The sequence below is a fragment of the Tilletiopsis washingtonensis genome, assembly GCF_003144115.1.
Source record: "Tilletiopsis washingtonensis strain MCA 4186 unplaced genomic scaffold FA09scaffold_9, whole genome shotgun sequence".
Taxonomy (NCBI): domain Eukaryota; kingdom Fungi; phylum Basidiomycota; class Exobasidiomycetes; order Entylomatales; genus Tilletiopsis; species Tilletiopsis washingtonensis.
The window spans coordinates 701,834-718,363 of record NW_020312006.1 but is presented as its reverse complement, the minus strand read 5'-3'; the positions used below and the strand labels follow the sequence as shown (position 1 = coordinate 718,363).

Below are 16,530 nucleotides of genomic sequence, written 5' to 3'. Positions count from 1 at the left end.
TGCGCAGTCCAATTGCTTAGAGCAACGGGCGGTGCCGAGGGGCTCTCCGACACACGCGTCCCTCAGCTGCCACGTTGCCGCCTCGCCAGCCAGCGTCGTTCCTGGTGCGGCCTGTTTGCCTGCACATTTGAGTCACACGCACGTCCAGGGGCACGTCACTCGCTATGCCCGCTGCCACTCTTCCCCTGCGGGTGCTGCTGGCCGTGCTGCTGACGGGAGTGTGGTGAGTTGCACTTGAGCGACACACCTCTCGAGCAGAGCGCAAGGCGCTTGCTGATGACCCGCCGGGCACAGCTTCGTGTACCTGCGCGCACCTGCAACGTCTAGGCACGCGCCCGCGGCGCTTTCTGGCGGGATCCATGAGCGACTGCACCGCAGGGTGGTGGCGGTCGCAGACCTGCACGGCGACCTCGCACACGCACACAATGTCCTGCGCATGGCCGGGCTCATCGATGCGCAGGCGCACTGGCGCGGCGGCTCGGCCGTGCTCGCTAGCACCGGCGACATCGTTGATCGCGGCGATGACACAATCGCCCTCTACCGCATGTTCGACCGCCTGCGCAGCGAAGCGCAGGCGGTCGGCGGCGAGGTCCACAACTGCGTGAGTGTCCCCAAGCGCAACGGCATGCGGCCAGCTAGGCTGAGGTCCCTTCGCCGCGATGGCAGGTGGGCAACCACGAGATGATGAACGCTCTGCACGACTGGCGCTTCGTGACACCCGGCGACCTCGCGTCCTTTGGTGGGGCCCAAGCCCGTCGCCGAGCCATGTCCGAGAAGGGCTGGATCGGTCAGACCTGGCTCGCCAACTACAGCATCACAAACACGGTGCCCCTGCTGCCGCCGGAGCAGGTCGCTCGGGCGAAGCTACCAGAGTCCTACCAGGTGCCGCATGCAAACTTTGTGCACGGCGGCATCACACCGGCGTGGGCAGCACGGGGTACAGCCCACATCAACGCCGTCGGCCGCAGCTTGCTGCTCAAGGCGTACAAAAACGAAGACGGCACGTACCTCCCACCAGGGACGACGCCAGAAGAGCGGAGCCTGTACTCGGAGGACGGTCCGCTGTGGTACCGTGGCTATGCGACAGACTCGGAGCGGCTCGTCTGCAGGCACGCCGAAGAGGCTGCGCGCTTGCTGGGCGCGAAGCATCTCGTCATGGGACAGTGCGTAGCAGGCTGCGTCGCCGGCAGTCGCACTGCTGACACCTCTTCGTAAGCACGCCTCACTTCTCGGGCTTCGTCGTGCGCTGCGACGCGAGCGTGCTCCTCATCGACACGGGCATCTCGCGCGTGAGTCGTCGTGCCAGTTCATGCGCTTCCACGCCTGGCTGACGCTCGTGCGCTGCAGGCCTACGGCGGCGAGCAGTCTGCGCTGATCATCGACACAGAGCTGCAGCACCTCGGCAAAGGCCGCTGGCGTGAGAAGGAGGTTCTGCAGGCGCTATACAAGGGGCGCCTGCCACGCATCATTGCCGAGACTGAGCGCGTCATCGAATGAGCGCTGCAGGCTCCTCACCGTCGCGGCGTAATAGATAATGCGATTGCAGCAGACGGTGACACGGTGAGCAGAGACAGGTGACGTCGAAAGGAGCGCGAGCGAGGGTCATGAGCCGGCGAGCTGTCACTCGCTGTCAATCGCGGCGCGCACGCGGCGGTGCGTCTTGACCCCCTCGAAGGGCTTGCCGCGGGACTGCCGTGCGCGTGCGCGTATCGCACGCACGGGGCGCTCGAGCAGGCGTGCGGCTCTGTCGACGAGCAGGGCCTCGGACAGGAACGCGAGACTGGCCGGACACCAGCGTTAGAGCGAGCACGATGTGCGGCAGACACCCGGACTCACCTGCCCTGAACGAGCACGATGCCAAAGATAGTGCCAAGGAAGGGGCGCTCGAGGACATGGTACTGCGGACAGAGGCGCGTCAGCAAGCTGTCGAGACAGAGCACGACAGGCGCAGACTGACGCCGAACAGGTTGAAGAAGGCGCCCTCTGAGTTGATGAAGAGGAATGCGATGTCTGAGGCGGGAGCATGAGATATGTGAGGCCACGACAGCGTGGCCTGGGCATCTCACTGAAGGCCGTCAGGATGACGATGGACGCGGCGAGGATGAAGTTGTTCCAGATCGGCTTCCGGTGCGGTGGGCCGTAGCTCCAGCAAATGGCAGCAATGATGTACGTGAAGGCTGTGCATCGGCAGAGAGTCAGCCGAGCAGCAAGCTCGAGACACACGGACACGCACTCGACTGTTTGAAGAGCGCCGTGTTGTCCTGCGAGGACAGCTCGAGGTTGTCGGGGTCGAGGAGCGGTGACTCGTACGTGCCTTGCTTGTGCAGGAGCAGGTACGTCGTTGCTTGAGCCAGCAGCAGCAGGACCATCTGCGACAGGACGGACAGCACGACGCGGCGCGACATGAGGCGCGACGGCGGCGCCGAGCGCGCCAGGCGATCGGCGGGGCGGTTCGACGCCATGCCGATGGCGATCGGGAGCACAATGCAGACGTCGATGTACAGGTACCTGGGCAGCACATGTCAGCGTGGTGAGCGCTTCGCCTAGGGTGGGCCTGACGCACTCTGCGTTCGAAAGAGAGGTGGCGACAGTGTAGAGCAGCAGCACGGTCCAGTACTCGCTCAGCGAGTAGATGAGCATCTACGGCAGGATGCGTGAGTACAGTGTCTGAGCGTGTGCATGCGTAATGCTCACCCAGCTGAAGAGATTGAAGCTCGTAGTGATCGAGTTGCGCCCCTCGCGCAGGAGGTGGCTGATGCACTCGATGTCCTCGTCGCGAGAGGTGAAGGGCGCTGCCACGGACTGAAGGTCGGCGAGATCAGAACGAGTCTCTTCTGGGTGTCCTGCGCCTGTCCGGACACTCACCGCCTCTGCTTCCGACAGCGACAAGCCAACGTCAGCAGCACGGAGGGCACCGCAGTCATTCGCACCATCGCCAGTGAAGGCGACGGTGTACTGCAATGCCTGGAGCTGCTCGCACAGCTGCTGCTTCTGCTCTGGCGAGAAGCGCGCAAAGATCTGGGCATGCACCAGGGCGCGCTCGATCGTCTCCTGCGCACCATGCTGCAACAGATGTGCGAATGTCTCTCCCGTCATAGCCAAGCCGCAGTCGGCCAGACGCAGGGCCTTTGACCTGGGCCGGAGGCTGTAGGGGTCGAGCGTATCTTGCTCGGAGTTGACATCGATCCACTCGAGCTCGCCCTGCGCGGCACCTTTAGCGTCCTCTCCGCTTGCACCCGAGATGCGCGCTGCAAAGACGGGTGCGCCGTTGGGAATCACTTCGGCTTCGCGTGCGACGGCAATGGCCGTCAGGGGATTGTCTCCCGTGCAGATCTTGGTCGGGATCCCTGCTTGGTGCAGCGAGTCAAGCGCAGCGTGGCTGCCTGCCTTGAGCTTGTTCTCGAAGATGATCAGGCCGAGGAACGTGAGGCCAGACTCGACGGACGATCGCTCCATACGGCGCGCGTCGGCCCAGCTCAGCGACGGCAGCTCTTTGCCGGCGATTGCAAGCACGCGGAAGCCGCGGTGCGTGTAGTGGTCGAGAGTGGACACGTAGTCGTTGGGCAGCGACGCAGCATTGCACAGCGGCAGCACGGCTTCCGGGGCACCCTTGGTGTAGGCGCGTCCGCTGCTCTCGTTCTCGGCCTTGACGATGACAGTCATGCGGCGCAGGGCCGAGACGAAGTCATGCTTGGCCACCACGGCACGCTTGCTGCCGTCTGGCATGTGGACCAGAGGCACGCGCGCCACGACGCCGTCATTGTCGAGCGCAGTGCCTTGGCTGCGGCCCTGACTCTGCAAGTCGACCTCGGTCCCTTCGTCGTCCAGCAAGCCCTTGGCGCCGGCAGCCCAGGCGAACATTGTGACCTCGATGGGCTCGCCGATCATCTCTCCATCAAGCATGTTGAGATCGTGCGCGACCATGAGAGCCTCAGTCAGGTCCGTGGCCCCAGTGGCGCTCGTCTTGAGCTGTCCGTGCTCCTCAATCGTGCTGCAGAGCTTCGCGAAGTTGCCGTCGGGTCCGACGCTGCGCACCCCCTGCACGTCGAGGCCAGCCTCGGTGATCGTGCCAGTCTTGTCGAACACGCACACCGACACCTTGCCTGCGACGTTGATACGCTGCGGGCTGGTGCAGAAGATCGCGGCGCGCCGCAGCCGTGCGATAGCCAGGGTGGTGCAGACGCTCATGCTGTAAGAGGAGCGTTAGTGGAGCTCAGGCCCAGTGATGCCAAAGAGCTCACGCAGCAGGAAGCGCTGGCGGAATCGTGATGGTGAAGAGATCCAAGGCACGCAGGGCAATCTCCGTGCGGTCCACGCCGAGCTGGATGAAGCGCACGAGCGAGCCAACGAAGCCAAGCACCGCAACGACGCAGAGAATGCCGATGAACCTGAAGGCGTCACCTGCACAGGACGGTGTGTTAGCTATGCCGCATCTCGCCGGGTGCAGACGGCGCGACTCGCCGTAGAAGTGGTGCTGCAGGGGCTTGGGAAAGAGTACGAGACGCACGACGGAGCCCTTGGCGGTGTTGAAGCCAGTCTGCACAACGAGCGCGCGGGTCGTGCCACTGGGCCCCGGGCGCGAGCGGATCAGCTTGGTGCCGCCCCAGGCGACGTGCTTGTCGAGCTTGGCCAGCGGCTCGGCAGCTGCAAGTACATCACTAAAGGCTGCGCTGGGACAGGCCGTCTTGACGACCGGCACCGACTCGCCGGTCAGCATGGCCTCGCCTGCGATCATCTCGCCTTCGAGCAGGACGCAGTCGCAGGGCAGCAGGTCGAGCTTGCTGGCGCCACTGGCCGAGAGGTCGATCACGTCGCCTGGCACAAGCTCCACACTGCTCGTCTCCACCCAGCGGGGCTCCGCGGGCTCGCTGCCTGCGCTGCGCAGCACGCGCACTGTACATTCGTAGCGAGACTGCGCCTGCAGGCGGACGAGTGCGCGGCGTGTCGTGATGACCGAGGCGCCGATGCCGACCAGCGAAATGATGCCGATGACGAGCGCGTACCACTGGTACTCGTCGTACGACCACAGCGCAATCGAGCAGAGACTGAAGATGTAGAAGGGGTGCAGGGCCTGGCAAAGTATGTGAGCAGAGAGGCGCAACGGTACGGAGGCAGGACTGACCTCATCTACCGTGAGGCGGCCCCATCCCTTGATCTCGACCTCCACCTCGTTGCGCCCGAAGATGAAGGCACGCACACCGCTGGCCTGCTCCTCCGTCAGACCGCTCTCCACTGCCGAGCGGGAGCTCCATTCCGGGTCACGCCAGCTGCCCATGGGCACAAAGCCGCGCGGCGTGAGCAGCAGCGACGTGCTGCGGTAGTTGAGCAGCGTAACGTGGCCCATGGATGCATCCGAAGCCGGCGCGTCGTCAGCAGGAAGACGCTCCTCGCCACTGGCGAAGGCCGCGGCCGAGACTGCGGGCACGAGCAAAGACGTCGGAAAGATCCAGCTACGGGAGACAGGCGTCGGCAGCGTGCTATACTGCGGCTCGACTAGAGCCACCGGCTCGTGGCGCGTCTGAGCAGAGCATGGTCAGCGCATTACACCGCGAGACGTAGGCCGTCAGTCAGCCAAAGCACTCACCTTGATGCCGATCCACACCTTGCCCCCAGTCCTGCGCTTCTGCCCTTCGTCCGTGAGGTCTATGTGCTCGCAGTTGAAGCGCGCCCACGAGCGCGGCGAGTAGAAGTGCCAGAGGAACACAACGCCGGCACTGGCGATGCAGGCGAGCCACCAGAGCACGCGGCGCCACGTCGGGCGGAAGAAGAAGTCGAGCTCGAGCTGCAGGTCGTCTTCGGCAAGGTAGAGGCTCTGGTGCCAGGGCACGCGGTGCTGCTGCGCATCGAGCGTCGGCAGGGCCACGCGGGCATCGCGGCTCTTCTCGCACGACGGCGAGCTGGCCTCCGCCGACGAGTGGCGCGTGGCCGCCTCGTGCTCCGACGCAGCGGCACGCTGCACGTCGATCTCGTGCACCGCGCCCGGCGCGTGGTGCTTCTCGTCCAGCCAGCTGTCCTGGGCCGAGCTGGCGGCCGGCGGCACCGCGGATGCTGCTGGCGGGCCGGGCGCGGCCGCAGCCTGAGTGCTGCTGCCGGAGGCCACGTCGCTCGGCGCTGGCTGCGCGAAGCGGAAGCGCGCCACGGGAGTGCCGTCCATGGTGAGCAGCAAGGGCGCGCTGAGGGAGTGTTGCGCAGATGGTGGTGAGGGGGCGAGATGAGGAGCCGGCCTTCGACGGCGAGCAGGACGAGATACGCTCCCGCGTGCCGCTGCTCTTCTGCGCACTTGCCGCCGGGCTGCACGACTCGGCCGCCGGCGCAGCGAGGAACAGCCGCCGCTCGGTCCGTCGCAGCGCTGCCCTGCCTCCGTCTTGCCTGCTCTTGAGGCGCATGAACAGTCGAGGGAGCAGGCCCAGGTCACACGACTCCGCTGCCGCCGCAAGCGCGCCGCCGGAAACGCCGCTCGCTCGAGCTTCCCGCGCCATTCGAGGGCTCTGCCGCCAGCGCCGCCGCGCCGCCGCGCCACGCCGACCCATCCTTTTTGCACGCGGTCGCGCCGTGCCGCGGCACATCTCGCGCCGTCAAGGGGGTCCACGTGCGAGAGACGTGAATCTGCTCGGCGTCCAGGGGCGGCGCGCGCAGGAGCAGCGCGGGGTGACGTTTGGTGCAGCAGAGAGCGGCAGCTGCCTGTCGACCTGCGCAGAGCCGTGCTCGGTGTGATGGGAGCGACCTGACCGCTGCGCTGCAGCGAGCTCGACTGGCAGTGCGCACGCCGCCCCGTCTTGGCGTCGGGTGCGCCTTTTGTGCGGCGCGGCGGGCGGTGCGGCGTGGGCGCCGTGATGCTCTCCTCGCGGCGTGGCGCGCCTCGGCGTGCAGCAGCGGTCGCGCCCCTGCCGCCGCGCGCCGCGCCTGCGAACGCGAGCATCACGGCGCGCACGATCGACACCTCCATCATCCGCGCCCTCTCCTCCCGCACGCCGCACACATACGTCGCCCGCTCACTCCTGCCACGCCCTCTCACGCCATCGCATCCATCATACCCCGCGCGTCTGCTCTACCCTGGACAGCCTGCCCCGCCGCCCGTGCGCCGTCCGCCATCGCCTCCGCCTGGCGCGGAGCTACCTGTCCCGCCCGCCTCGTCTAGCACCGCCGTCTCGCATCCCACTGCGCCGCCGTCGAGCTTCTCGCGCGCAGCACTCCAGACGCACGTGCTCCCGTCCCAGGCAGGCCCGAGCCGCTGCCCATCCTGACTGCCGCAGCCTCGCACCGCCGCGGCCTGTCGCGCCGCGGCTTCGGCTCGCAGGGCGCAGCGGATGTCGCCGGCCTCGGCGCAGAGGCGCGTGCCCTCGGCCGCACCCACGGCGGCAGCTCCGCCGTGCGTGAGTCGCCCTACGTGGCGCACGCCGACGGCGAGCGCTACGCCGCAGCCAGTGCCCGCGAGGGCTACGAGCCGCGCTCGCGCCCGCTGTACGAGGACAGCTTCACGCACTACGGCGACAGCCGCGCCTTGCCGGGCGCGGCCGTGTCCGACATCGACCTGAGCCAGTCCTCCACCGAGTACAGCCACGCCTCGCACCAGTCCGGGCGGCACCACGTGTACGGCGCCGGGCCATCCAGTCCCAAGGGCGCGCAGAGCTGGGACGCGCTGCAGCACAACGGCGCCCTGTCGCCGCCGCTGCCGGGCCGCGGCTACGGCCTGCGGGGCGGGGACGCGGGCAAGCCGGGCGTGACGTACGTCTCTGGCGCGGCACGGCCGCCGACGACGATCAGCATGGACGACTCGGAGTGGGCCTCGCAGTACCGCCAGCCGCACGCCGTGACGTCGCCCACGCGGCCGACGCCATCGCGCGCCGGTGCGTCCGGCCTGCGTGCGGCGCCGAGCGTCCTGACACGGCATACGCTGCGCGGCGTCAAGGCCCCGCCGGCGCATGGCGTGCGGCGCCTCTGGGCCTGGGTGCCGGCGTCGATACCCATCCGCCTCTTTCTGCTCGTCACGCTGCTCGAGTCGGGCGTCGACATTGCCATCGAGGTGGTGCTGCTCTCGCGCTTCCGCACGCAGGAGGGCGGCATCCTCGGCTCCAACTTCGAGGGCGTGCAGCCGGCGCTGCCCGTCTTTGTGATGGTGTTCTGCCTGGCGCACGTCTACCAGTGCGCGCTGGCCGTCGACGCCGTCATCAACCGCAACACCATTCTGATCTTCGGCCTTGTCATCTTCAACATTGCATTGTGAGTGTGAACGACGGGTACGGGAGTGGATAGCAGAGCGCCGAATCAGCCTCCCAGCGCTAACGTGCCCGCATCAGCTTTGTCTACTCTGTGATCCAAATATCGGAGATCCGCCTCGTGCTGGGCACCGGCGTGGCGGAGGGCACCGGGCAGCATGTGCCTGTCCAGGTGCTCACCGCGCTGATCCCGGCGGTGATCGGCGTGTCAAGCGCCATCTTCTCCGTGCTGAGCTGGTGGATCTACCGCGACTTTGGCTGGGACGTGTACCGCTCCATCGTCGGTGCCGACCGCGACCTCAAGCGCGCGCACATGCACTACCAGGTCTTCGTCGCTCTGCTCAGTGAGTGCGGCATCGACGCATGAGCAGTGCGGCGCGCTCATGCATTCTGTGCCGCCTCAGAGGCCGACTTCTTCGTCTTCATCGCGTACTGCCTGTGAGCAATCGACGACCCGCGGGTGATGCTTTGTGCACAGCTGACAGCCCGGGGCAGGCAACTCGTCCTCATCGTGCTGCAAGGTGGGTCTTGGTAGTGCCTCTAGGCACCATTTTCTTGCTGAGCCTCGTCCTTTCTCAGGGCACAATGCCGAGTATTGGCTCACCGTCGTCGCCGCGCCATTCGCGCTCATCATCCTCGGCTTCGCATGGTACTCGGTGCGGCGCGAGCTCAGGTATGGCATGATGGCCTTCATGACGCTGCTGCTAGGCGCGGGCGCCTACTTGTGAGTGCCTGCGGCTCCTCTCGCCTCCTCGTCGTGCTGACGAAGTTACCGCCTCGCTTTGAAAAGCTGCTACAAGTGAGTGGAGCGCCCGCGGGTCTGCAGAGCTGAACAAAGCGCTGACCACCACGGCAGGCTGTATCGCATCTGGGCGGAGCACGAGCAGGCCTACTCGGAGGTCTACAAGTCCCTGACGGTCTTCTGTGAGTCACACCGGTCCTGCGCGTCCAGCCCGGCGACTGAGCGCGCCGCCTGCAGCCGTGCTCGCCATCGCCCTCGTGCTCGCCACAATGTGGTTCTCCGTGCGCTGCCTGCTCAACTTCGACCGCGGGCTCAAGGCCGCGATGGACCGGGCGCACGCCGAGCGCGCACAGATCAAGCGCAACGAGCGCTCGACGCGCGCGGGCGGCGCCGGCGGCGTCGACGGCATCCCGATGGAGTACGACGGCAAGGGCATGCTGCCGCTCGGGAGCGCCAGCACGCTGAACCTGCCGGGCAACCGACTCAGTCTGGACTAGGCGGCGCGCGCTGCTGCTGTGCAGCAACGGTCTCGCGCTCGTGTCTCCCCATAATGTGATCCTCCTAGTGACGCTCAGCTCTTGGCCGCGTGAAAGAGTCAGAAGACGACGATTGCATCTCGGACGCAGCAGTGTGAGGCAAGTGCGTTTTATTAAGAGAGCAGAGGCTGGAAGGAGTCATCCGGCCACGGCCCTCCCGTCAGAGTGGCTCGCATCGAGACCGTGCAGTCAGGATGCGGCTGCCGCCGGTTCGTGCGGAGCGAGACCGGAGCATGACGAAGCAGATTGCACGTCTGCTTGGGCGCGCACCGAGATGTGGGTGGTGCGTGTGGGTGAGAAGGGACCGCGGGAACAGGGCATGAGGATGTGTATGTGCGAGATGATGACGAGAGGCTGAGACGAAGGAACCAAGGCGGCTACGAGAGCCGCTTAGTTGCCCTTGCGCCGGAAGGAGCAGCCTGGCAGGAAGGGTCAGCGTGACGGTCTTGGGAACGACATCAAGGCAGCAGGCGAGACAGCGGGCATTCGCGCAATGCGAACGTCCTGCCACTGCAGAGTGCGATCCGCATCGCACGCCATGTCGCATCAACCACTCGGGAGGCGTGCAGGCCGACAGTGATCAGGAGCGCAAAACCCTGGCCAATCAACGCGCACCCCAGGTGTCGACCAACCCGCGCCAGTCCCGTCCAGCTCTGGCCCGCTCAATCATCGACGACGCCACTCACCCTCGGTCAGGCGGGCCTTGCCGCCGGTGGGCTGGCTCAGCACGGTGGCGCAGCTGCCGCAGAGCACGACGGTCTGGGCGTGGCTGAAGACCGTGGTGATGGCGAAGCAGCCGGGGCACTTGACGTCCATGAAGAACGAGTTGGGGTTCTGTACCAGCCGCTTCAGCTTGTGCGAGCGGGCCTGGTTCTCGGCAGTGGGGTTGAGGAGGTCGACGGCGAGAGTCTGCAGTGATAGCGTCAGCATAAAGGGCGCGATACTAGTGGTGGCGGGCCAGAAGCGGCTGCGCAGTCGCATCAGGCGTGCGACCAAGCCGGCCTTCGTCGGCGCGGCGGCGTACACAGCGGCACAGCGACATGCCGGATGGCGGACTACGATGCGTCCCGCAGCAGACTGCGATACAGCCGGCAGCAGCGTGCGCAGGCGCCGCGCTTGGCCCGACCGCCCGTCATCGCGGCCATCACTGCGCCACCGGCCGTGTCATGCGGTAGGCCTCGAAGCTGCACAAGTGCGCAAAGACGACGAGGAGGGCTGCGCGGCGCAGTGCGATGCTGTGCGCGCACAGCTGTGCCGGGCGCCACGCAGCGTGCTGCGCTGAAGGAGCGTCTATCGCGCGCCGCCGCTGCGACCCGGCAAAGCGCACGTCTGGCGCTCGCAGCCGCATGTGCCGTGTGCATGCGATGGGAGGATGCGTGCGCGGGCGGTGCGACTAACCATGGTGGCTGAGGTCGAGGGATGGGGTGGTGTGGAAGGGAGATGGGAGCGAAGGGTTAAGCGGAGCAGGTGGCGGCACGGCGCGCAGCGCGGCGGGCTGGCGAAAAGGGCGCGCGGGCGGCGGCAGCAGGCGCGCGCAGCACGCAGGCAGAGCAGGCAGGCCGGCAGCGACTGCGCGGCGCACGCGGCGGCGGCCACCGTCGCGGTCGCCCCTCGCGCCGCCTCGCCTCACCCGCCGAGCGCGGCCCAATCCGCGTGCGCAGCAGCAGCCCCGCCAGCGAGCCCCACCGCCACCGCCAGGCGCAGCACTCGTCTGCGCAGCGGGTGCATCATTCAGCCAGGCCGTCTTTCGTTGGGGCAGCACTGCGGGCCGTGCTTGCTCCATGACGCGCGCAGCAGCCGCTCCCGGCGCTGCTGTGTGGGTGCGGCGCGCCAATTCGGCGACGGCGCAAAGGCGGCGCGGCACCCGTGCGGGAGCTCGCCGCAGCAGCGTTCCCGCGCTCGCCGCCGCGCCGGCTGCACCTCGGCTAGCCGCGCTGCTGCCGTGCCCGGCGCGGCGCGGCAGGCGCGGCGGCACGCGAGCAGTGTGTGTGCCGCGTGCCGCGTCTTGTCAGCAGCATTTTTGCGGAGGGGGAGGCGGCACGGGTTGTGCAGCAGTCGCACGCGCGGGCTGCCGGCTGCTGGCTGGCGCTGCTGCTGGCTGCGTGCCGCCTGGGCGACGCGGCCGCCCGCTGCGCTGCCCCTGCGGCGTGCGGCGCGGCGGGCTGCCTTGCCTGCGCCGCCCGCGCCTGGCCCTTTCCCACCACCAACCGTCTCCCCCTCCCTCAGTGAGTGTCCTGCTCGCTGTGTCGCAGCCGTACCTCCTTCGCAGCCCGCAGTCGTTCGCGAGGACACACTCGTCGTACAGAAGCAGAGCGCATGTGCCGCCCGGCCCCCGGCGCCCTGGCGTCGCAGATAGGGCGCAAAGTGCAGAAAGCCGGGCGCATGCAGAGGCCGCAGCATGGCCAGCAGGAGGGCGAAGGAGAAGCGTAGCAGAGGCGTGCTCACGCTCAGGAGAAGGAGGACTTGGACGGTGCAGACGGCGACTGGCGGACATGGGAGAAGCCTAAAGCGAAGGCACGGCGGACGGGCGTGCGGAGTCGGGCCTGTCCGCGCGGCTGCTTGTCCTCGCACCACCACACCCGTCTCGCCCAGCACACCCGCTGACCGCCGCTGCAGTCCTCAAGAATGGTCAACCTCCGCTCCCAGAAGCGCCTCGCCGCGTCCGTGCTCGGCGTCGGCCAGCGCAAGATCTGGCTCGACCCCGCCGAGCAGACCGACATCGCCAACGCCAACTCGCGCGCCAACGTGCGCAAGCTGATCAAGGACGGCCAGATCATCAAGAAGCCCGTCGTCGGCCACTCGCGTGCCCGCGCGCGTGAGCTCCTCGCCGCCAAGCGCATGGGCCGCCACACTGGCACCGGAAAGAGGAAGGGCTCCAACGAGGCGCGCATGCCGACCAAGGTCATGTGGATGCGCCGCCAGCGTGTCCTGCGTCGCCTGCTGCGGAAGTACCGTGAGGCTGGCAAGATCGACAAGCACCTGTGAGTACGCAGCGGCGGGCATGGAGCTGTGCTGGTGCAGTGGCCGTGGCGAGATAGGGTGTGACGCCGTCGGCTTTGGGCATGGCGACGCACGGTCACCGTGGCAGGGACTGCTTTCGGCGTCGGTGAGAAGCACGGCAGGTTCGGTCACGGTGGTTGGTTATGGTACTCTGAACGGGTCGTCGGTCTTGCCTCGCCGCATGCCACTCAACGGTCACGCACGGCTCGGAGCGCGTACGACGAGCCGACCTTTGCTGCATCGCCGCCGAACCCTTCGCTCTGCCATCTTTGCGTCGCGCCTGTGCTCACGCGCCTTGCCACCGTGCAGCTACCACGAGCTGTACATGAAGTCGAAGGGTAACGTGTTCAAGAACAAGCGCGTCCTGATGGAGCACATCCACAAGGCCAAGGCCGAGAAGGCTCGCTCGAAGCACCTGTCCGACCAGATGGAGGCTCGCCGTCTGCGCAACAAGAACATGCGCGAGCGCCGTGCCAACCGCATCGCCGAGAAGCGGGCCGCCATCACGGCCGTCGAGCTCGAGGCCGAGGAGCAGAAGTAATCGCATCTCTGCTCGCCTCGTCTTCGTCTCTCGTCGTCTTTGCATCTCGCGTTACCAGCCCCTCTCACCCTCATCGTCCGCTTCCCGTTCCGGCTTCCGCTCTGTTCACGCTGCCCAAAAAATCACATCGACGCACGGCCCGGCTCGCGCCGTCGAGCTCGCGCCTGCGCACGGCGGGCCTTGGCTGCGCCACGCGGGGCGGCTGTCGCCGAGGGGCACGCGACACACACTCTGGCCGTCTCCGCATCCCCCACCCCACCCTCCGCTCACAGCGGTGCCGTGCAGCACCGTGTGTCTAGCATCCCTCCCCCGCGTGTGTGACCGCGCGGCCCTGTATTCATCAGCCTCACGCCCACACATCAAACACCTGCGCCACGGCGCGCCACAATACGCACATATACGCATGTCGTGACTTGCTCGCGTGTGTCTCTCTCGTTCGCTGGTGGCGCGGTCTATGGTACATCGTGACATGGGGTGGGGAACAGGGGCTCAGGCGAGACACTCGGGCAGGCGGTCGGACGCCATGAAGTAGTTGTCCGCCGTCTTGACGCTGCACGGCGTCGACGACTGCAGCTCCTGGCTCTCCGCCGGCGACATGCGCGGCTGCTCGTCGGCGCGCAGGCCGCGGTTGCCCATGATCCACACGACGTACGTGCCCCACACCTGCGTCGCTGCGAGGCCGACCTGCTCGACGGCAGCATCAGCCGCTGGACATGGGCTCGTTCTGCCGACACGGAGCACTCACCGTCGCCACGAAGAAGATGACGTCGAAGGCGCGGTAGCGGCTGCCCGTGGCAGTGCGCTGCCACTGTGGGCGGTGGTGCGTCAGCGATGGTGTCGGCAGTGCACGGACTGTGCACGCCTCACCTTGGCCCACACGTAGACCGTGCCGGCGATGGAGGCGGCTTTGCAGGCAAATGCCTGCACGGCAGAGACGCGGAACAGGATGCGCAGGGTGCGTGGGTTGATCTTGAGGCGATACAGGAACAGCGACACTGAGCCGAGTCGAGATCAGCCGCCGTGTGACATCGCCGCCGCCGTCGAAAGCCTCACCGAACGTCAGCTGCTCCGTCGTGGCCTGGAAGAGCCACAGCCAGCCGGTGAGCGCAAACGACGGGTCGCGCTCGGTGTACACGAGCGTCATGGCCAGAGACATGATGAACACCGTGATGATCTGGGCGCAGTGCGTCAGTCTGCCGTCCAGCTGCTGGCCTCCGAGCGGTGCTCACGTGGTGGGCGATCATCGGGCCGCGCATCGAGTCGCGATAGACGAGCTCGAAGACGTAGAGCATCGCGACGAGCGTCACGCCTGCCCGCTCCATCTCCAGCGTGCGTGCAGTGAACTCGAACTTGGCCAGCGACGCCGATGCCATCTGCAGTGCGAACGCAGCGAGCGTGACTGTCTGGAAGGGGGCATGGTGTCAGCCCAGACGCAGCGTACTCCTTGGCTGTGACGCACGATCTGAAGCACGTAGATGACCATGGTCTTGCGGTTCGTCGGCGAGACAGCCTCCCATCGCCGCCGCCCGCACGCTCGCGGAAGCACGAGGTGCAGCAGCTTTGCCAGGGCATACAGGATCAGCATGCCCGCAAACGTGCTGCAGAGCGGAGGGTCAGCCGGGCACACGCAGGCTGGAGGAGCAGTGAGCGCACTTGATGGAGAACCATGTCGGGTGCTGCGGCTGCACATGCTCATCCAGCTTGGTCATGAGCTCGAGCAGCGTGCTGAACGGCAGCGACGCGTAGGAGGGCGGCGAGGCAGACATGATGGGTGCACTGCAGAGGGGGAAACAAGGATGGCGAGCCGGCGACGCACCTCTCACAGCGCACGACTTAAGAAGCGGTCCCGCCCAGCGTCTCTCAGCATGCACAGAGTCTGAGTCCAGCGAGCCTGCGCAGAGGCTCGGCATGTCCTGCACCACACCTTGCTGAGCGGGCGCAGGGGAGCATGCACGGCGGTATCGCCGCCAGCCACGGCATCGGCCTCGTGCAGAGTCGGAGGGCTCGAGCCTCTGCAGGGCACGGCAGCACGAGGAGCTTTGTCTTTGCTGCAGCTGCGTGCGCATGTGCGCAGCGGTGCAGGCCTGAGGTCTCGCTCAGCGGCGGGCTGATCGGCAAGGGTCGGCGCGACGACGCGTGCGCTCGCATCCAGCGGCGCGCACGCGGGAGCATCGCGGTGTGGCGCCGGCACGCCCGGCAGCGGCGCTCTTCTCGCTCTCTGCAGCGCCAGCCGTCCTGAGCGGCTGCTGCTGCTGGGCGCTGCCGGCTGCGTATCGCAGTCCCGGAGCGGAGCGAGGCGGGCGGTGTGTGTCTGCAGCGCTGCGTCCCGTGATCTCATGCGCAGGCGCGCGCGATGCTCAGCACCAGCGCAGGGGGCGAGCAGAGGCTCGCGAGCGGTGTGTGATCCCATCAGGAAGGCTGCACGCCGCTCCCGCGTGCGTCGGACCTGCATCGCCGTGCGCCCGCCGCTCGGCCCGACGCACCGACGACCTCGTCGGCGCCCGTCCAGGCACCGCAGCAGCAACCATCTCCAGGCCGCCGGCACATCGGGAAGGGCCGCAGGAGGCGCGGCGTGCGAGGGCAAGAAGTGGCGTCGAGCGAGGCTGAGCGGCTGCTTGGCTCGCGCCGTGTCTGTGTGCTGCGCTGCGCACCGCTGCCGGGCAGCCGTTGCTGCACCCTGAGCGGGGTGAGCGGACCGCAGCAGCGCAGCAGGCAGGCAGGATGCAGCTGCAGGTCTCAGATGGCAGAGTAAGCTTTCGAGCGCAGCATTCAGGTGCAGGAGCTCTGCCCTGCAGACGGACGCTGACCCGACACAGCTCGAGATTGCACTGTCGCGGCGCTCGGAAGGGCAACGTCGATGCCATTGCTCTCGGGCACCCACAAACGGTGCAGTTATGCCACGGGCAGCCCGCATTCCCGCAACAGCAGCGTGGGGGACGGGCATCGCAGCATGAGCGAGCTCGGCGTCATGCTCCTCGGCGGCCGGAATGGCTGAGGCGGCGCAGGCGTGTGCGCTACGTGTCCTGGCCTGGCGGTGTGCAGGTATCCATCGTCGAAGGCGCGGCATCGCTCCAGCCGTCCTGCTCTCGGCCATCTCGCCGCTCGTCCAGTCGGCCCGGCGCCGCAGCTGTCATGGCGCTCTCGGCACTCCAGCGCGGCGGTGTCGGCGCCATCTCGTGGGCCGACTCTCCCGTCGCCGGCACTTCCGGCTCTGCCGCCGCGCACAGCTCCACCCAGCGCGTCCAGCGCCGGGCGAAGCGCAGGCTCACGTGTGCCAGGCCCGTCGTCGGGCTCGAGATGCGGCCCGAAGCCATGCCGGCGTGCTTGGCGGCACGCTCGAGGGCCCGCACGGCGTAGAAGTGCGGCAGGCGCACGGGCATGCGGCGCACCCGCACCACCTTGGGCGGGCCGGACGCCTTGCGAGGCGCTGCGGTCGCGCGCGCTGACCGCTGGTGCGCCGAGGAAGTGGTGCGTGCGGCCGATAGTGGAGGGCCC

General features: G+C 67.5%; 7 protein-coding genes across 7 annotated transcripts; 3 read left to right on the top strand and 4 right to left on the bottom strand.

The window, feature by feature from the left end:
• Positions 1–164: 164 nt before the first annotated feature.
• On the top strand, positions 165–1,551 carry FA09DRAFT_343194 (Metallo-dependent phosphatase; the record flags this gene model as incomplete). The annotated part of the gene is made up of 5 exons (XM_025744583.1): positions 165–218; positions 365–601; positions 667–1,163; positions 1,217–1,289; positions 1,348–1,551. 5 exons carry the CDS (start codon positions 165–167, stop codon positions 1,495–1,497), a joined length of 1,011 nt encoding a protein of 336 aa, XP_025598910.1. The 3' UTR covers positions 1,498–1,551.
• FA09DRAFT_329680 (hypothetical protein) lies at positions 1,521–6,219 on the bottom strand. Its single transcript, XM_025742276.1, has 12 exons — positions 5,585–6,219; positions 5,123–5,518; positions 4,462–5,071; positions 4,242–4,401; positions 2,866–4,189; positions 2,695–2,802; positions 2,564–2,640; positions 2,234–2,508; positions 2,067–2,177; positions 1,958–2,010; positions 1,837–1,898; positions 1,521–1,780 (listed from the first exon to the last, which is right to left on the bottom strand). Exons 1-12 carry the CDS (start codon positions 6,152–6,154, stop codon positions 1,621–1,623), a joined length of 3,906 nt encoding a protein of 1,301 aa, XP_025598909.1. The 5' UTR covers positions 6,155–6,219; the 3' UTR covers positions 1,521–1,620.
• A 1,546-nt stretch (positions 6,220–7,765) lies between these two features.
• Positions 7,766–9,535, top strand: FA09DRAFT_343192 (hypothetical protein; the record flags this gene model as incomplete). The annotated part of the gene is made up of 9 exons (XM_025744582.1): positions 7,766–7,876; positions 7,910–8,220; positions 8,298–8,560; positions 8,621–8,654; positions 8,712–8,737; positions 8,796–8,940; positions 9,007–9,015; positions 9,073–9,140; positions 9,196–9,535. The coding sequence occupies 9 exons, from the start codon at positions 7,766–7,768 to the stop codon at positions 9,453–9,455; spliced, it is 1,227 nt and encodes a 408-aa protein (XP_025598908.1). The 3' UTR covers positions 9,456–9,535.
• Positions 9,536–9,648: 113 nt separating this feature from the next.
• On the bottom strand, positions 9,649–10,924 carry FA09DRAFT_329678 (putative 40S ribosomal protein S27). Its single transcript, XM_025742275.1, has 3 exons — positions 10,893–10,924; positions 10,181–10,403; positions 9,649–9,913 (listed from the first exon to the last, which is right to left on the bottom strand). The coding sequence occupies exons 1-3, from the start codon at positions 10,893–10,895 to the stop codon at positions 9,885–9,887; spliced, it is 255 nt and encodes an 84-aa protein (XP_025598907.1). The 5' UTR covers positions 10,896–10,924; the 3' UTR covers positions 9,649–9,884.
• A 783-nt stretch (positions 10,925–11,707) lies between these two features.
• Positions 11,708–13,430, top strand: FA09DRAFT_329675 (hypothetical protein). The gene is made up of 2 exons (XM_025742274.1): positions 11,708–12,475; positions 12,804–13,430. Exons 1-2 carry the CDS (start codon positions 12,120–12,122, stop codon positions 13,033–13,035), a joined length of 588 nt encoding a protein of 195 aa, XP_025598906.1. The 5' UTR covers positions 11,708–12,119; the 3' UTR covers positions 13,036–13,430.
• A 94-nt stretch (positions 13,431–13,524) lies between these two features.
• FA09DRAFT_338468 (hypothetical protein) lies at positions 13,525–14,801 on the bottom strand (the record flags this gene model as incomplete). Its single annotated transcript, XM_025744107.1, has 7 exons — positions 13,525–13,719; positions 13,781–13,843; positions 13,903–14,030; positions 14,089–14,209; positions 14,265–14,438; positions 14,495–14,633; positions 14,689–14,801. The coding sequence occupies 7 exons, from the start codon at positions 14,799–14,801 to the stop codon at positions 13,525–13,527; spliced, it is 933 nt and encodes a 310-aa protein (XP_025598905.1).
• FA09DRAFT_271680 (hypothetical protein) lies at positions 14,689–16,398 on the bottom strand. Its single transcript, XM_025739799.1, has one exon. It carries the CDS (start codon positions 16,127–16,129, stop codon positions 14,855–14,857), a length of 1,275 nt encoding a protein of 424 aa, XP_025598904.1. The 5' UTR covers positions 16,130–16,398; the 3' UTR covers positions 14,689–14,854.
• Between the last annotated feature and the right edge of the window lie 132 nt (positions 16,399–16,530).

Coding starts and splice junctions, on each gene's coding strand:
- FA09DRAFT_329675 (XM_025742274.1), top strand. CDS start 12,120: ATGGTCAACCTCCGCTCCCAGAAGCGCCTCGCCGCGTCCGTGCTCGGC. Junction 12,476..12,803: donor GGCAAGATCGACAAGCACCT/GTGAGTACGCAG, acceptor GCCACCGTGCAG/CTACCACGAGCTGTACATGA.
- FA09DRAFT_329680 (XM_025742276.1), bottom strand. CDS start 6,154: ATGGACGGCACTCCCGTGGCGCGCTTCCGCTTCGCGCAGCCAGCGCCG. Junction 2,641..2,694: donor GCTTCAATCTCTTCAGCTGG/GTGAGCATTACG, acceptor ATCCTGCCGTAG/ATGCTCATCTACTCGCTGAG. Junction 2,011..2,066: donor CGTCATCCTGACGGCCTTCA/GTGAGATGCCCA, acceptor CTCCCGCCTCAG/ACATCGCATTCCTCTTCATC.
- FA09DRAFT_329678 (XM_025742275.1), bottom strand. Junction 9,914..10,180: donor CAAGGCCCGCCTGACCGAGG/GTGAGTGGCGTC, acceptor CCTTCCTGCCAG/GCTGCTCCTTCCGGCGCAAG.
- FA09DRAFT_271680 (XM_025739799.1), bottom strand. CDS start 16,129: ATGGCCGAGAGCAGGACGGCTGGAGCGATGCCGCGCCTTCGACGATGG.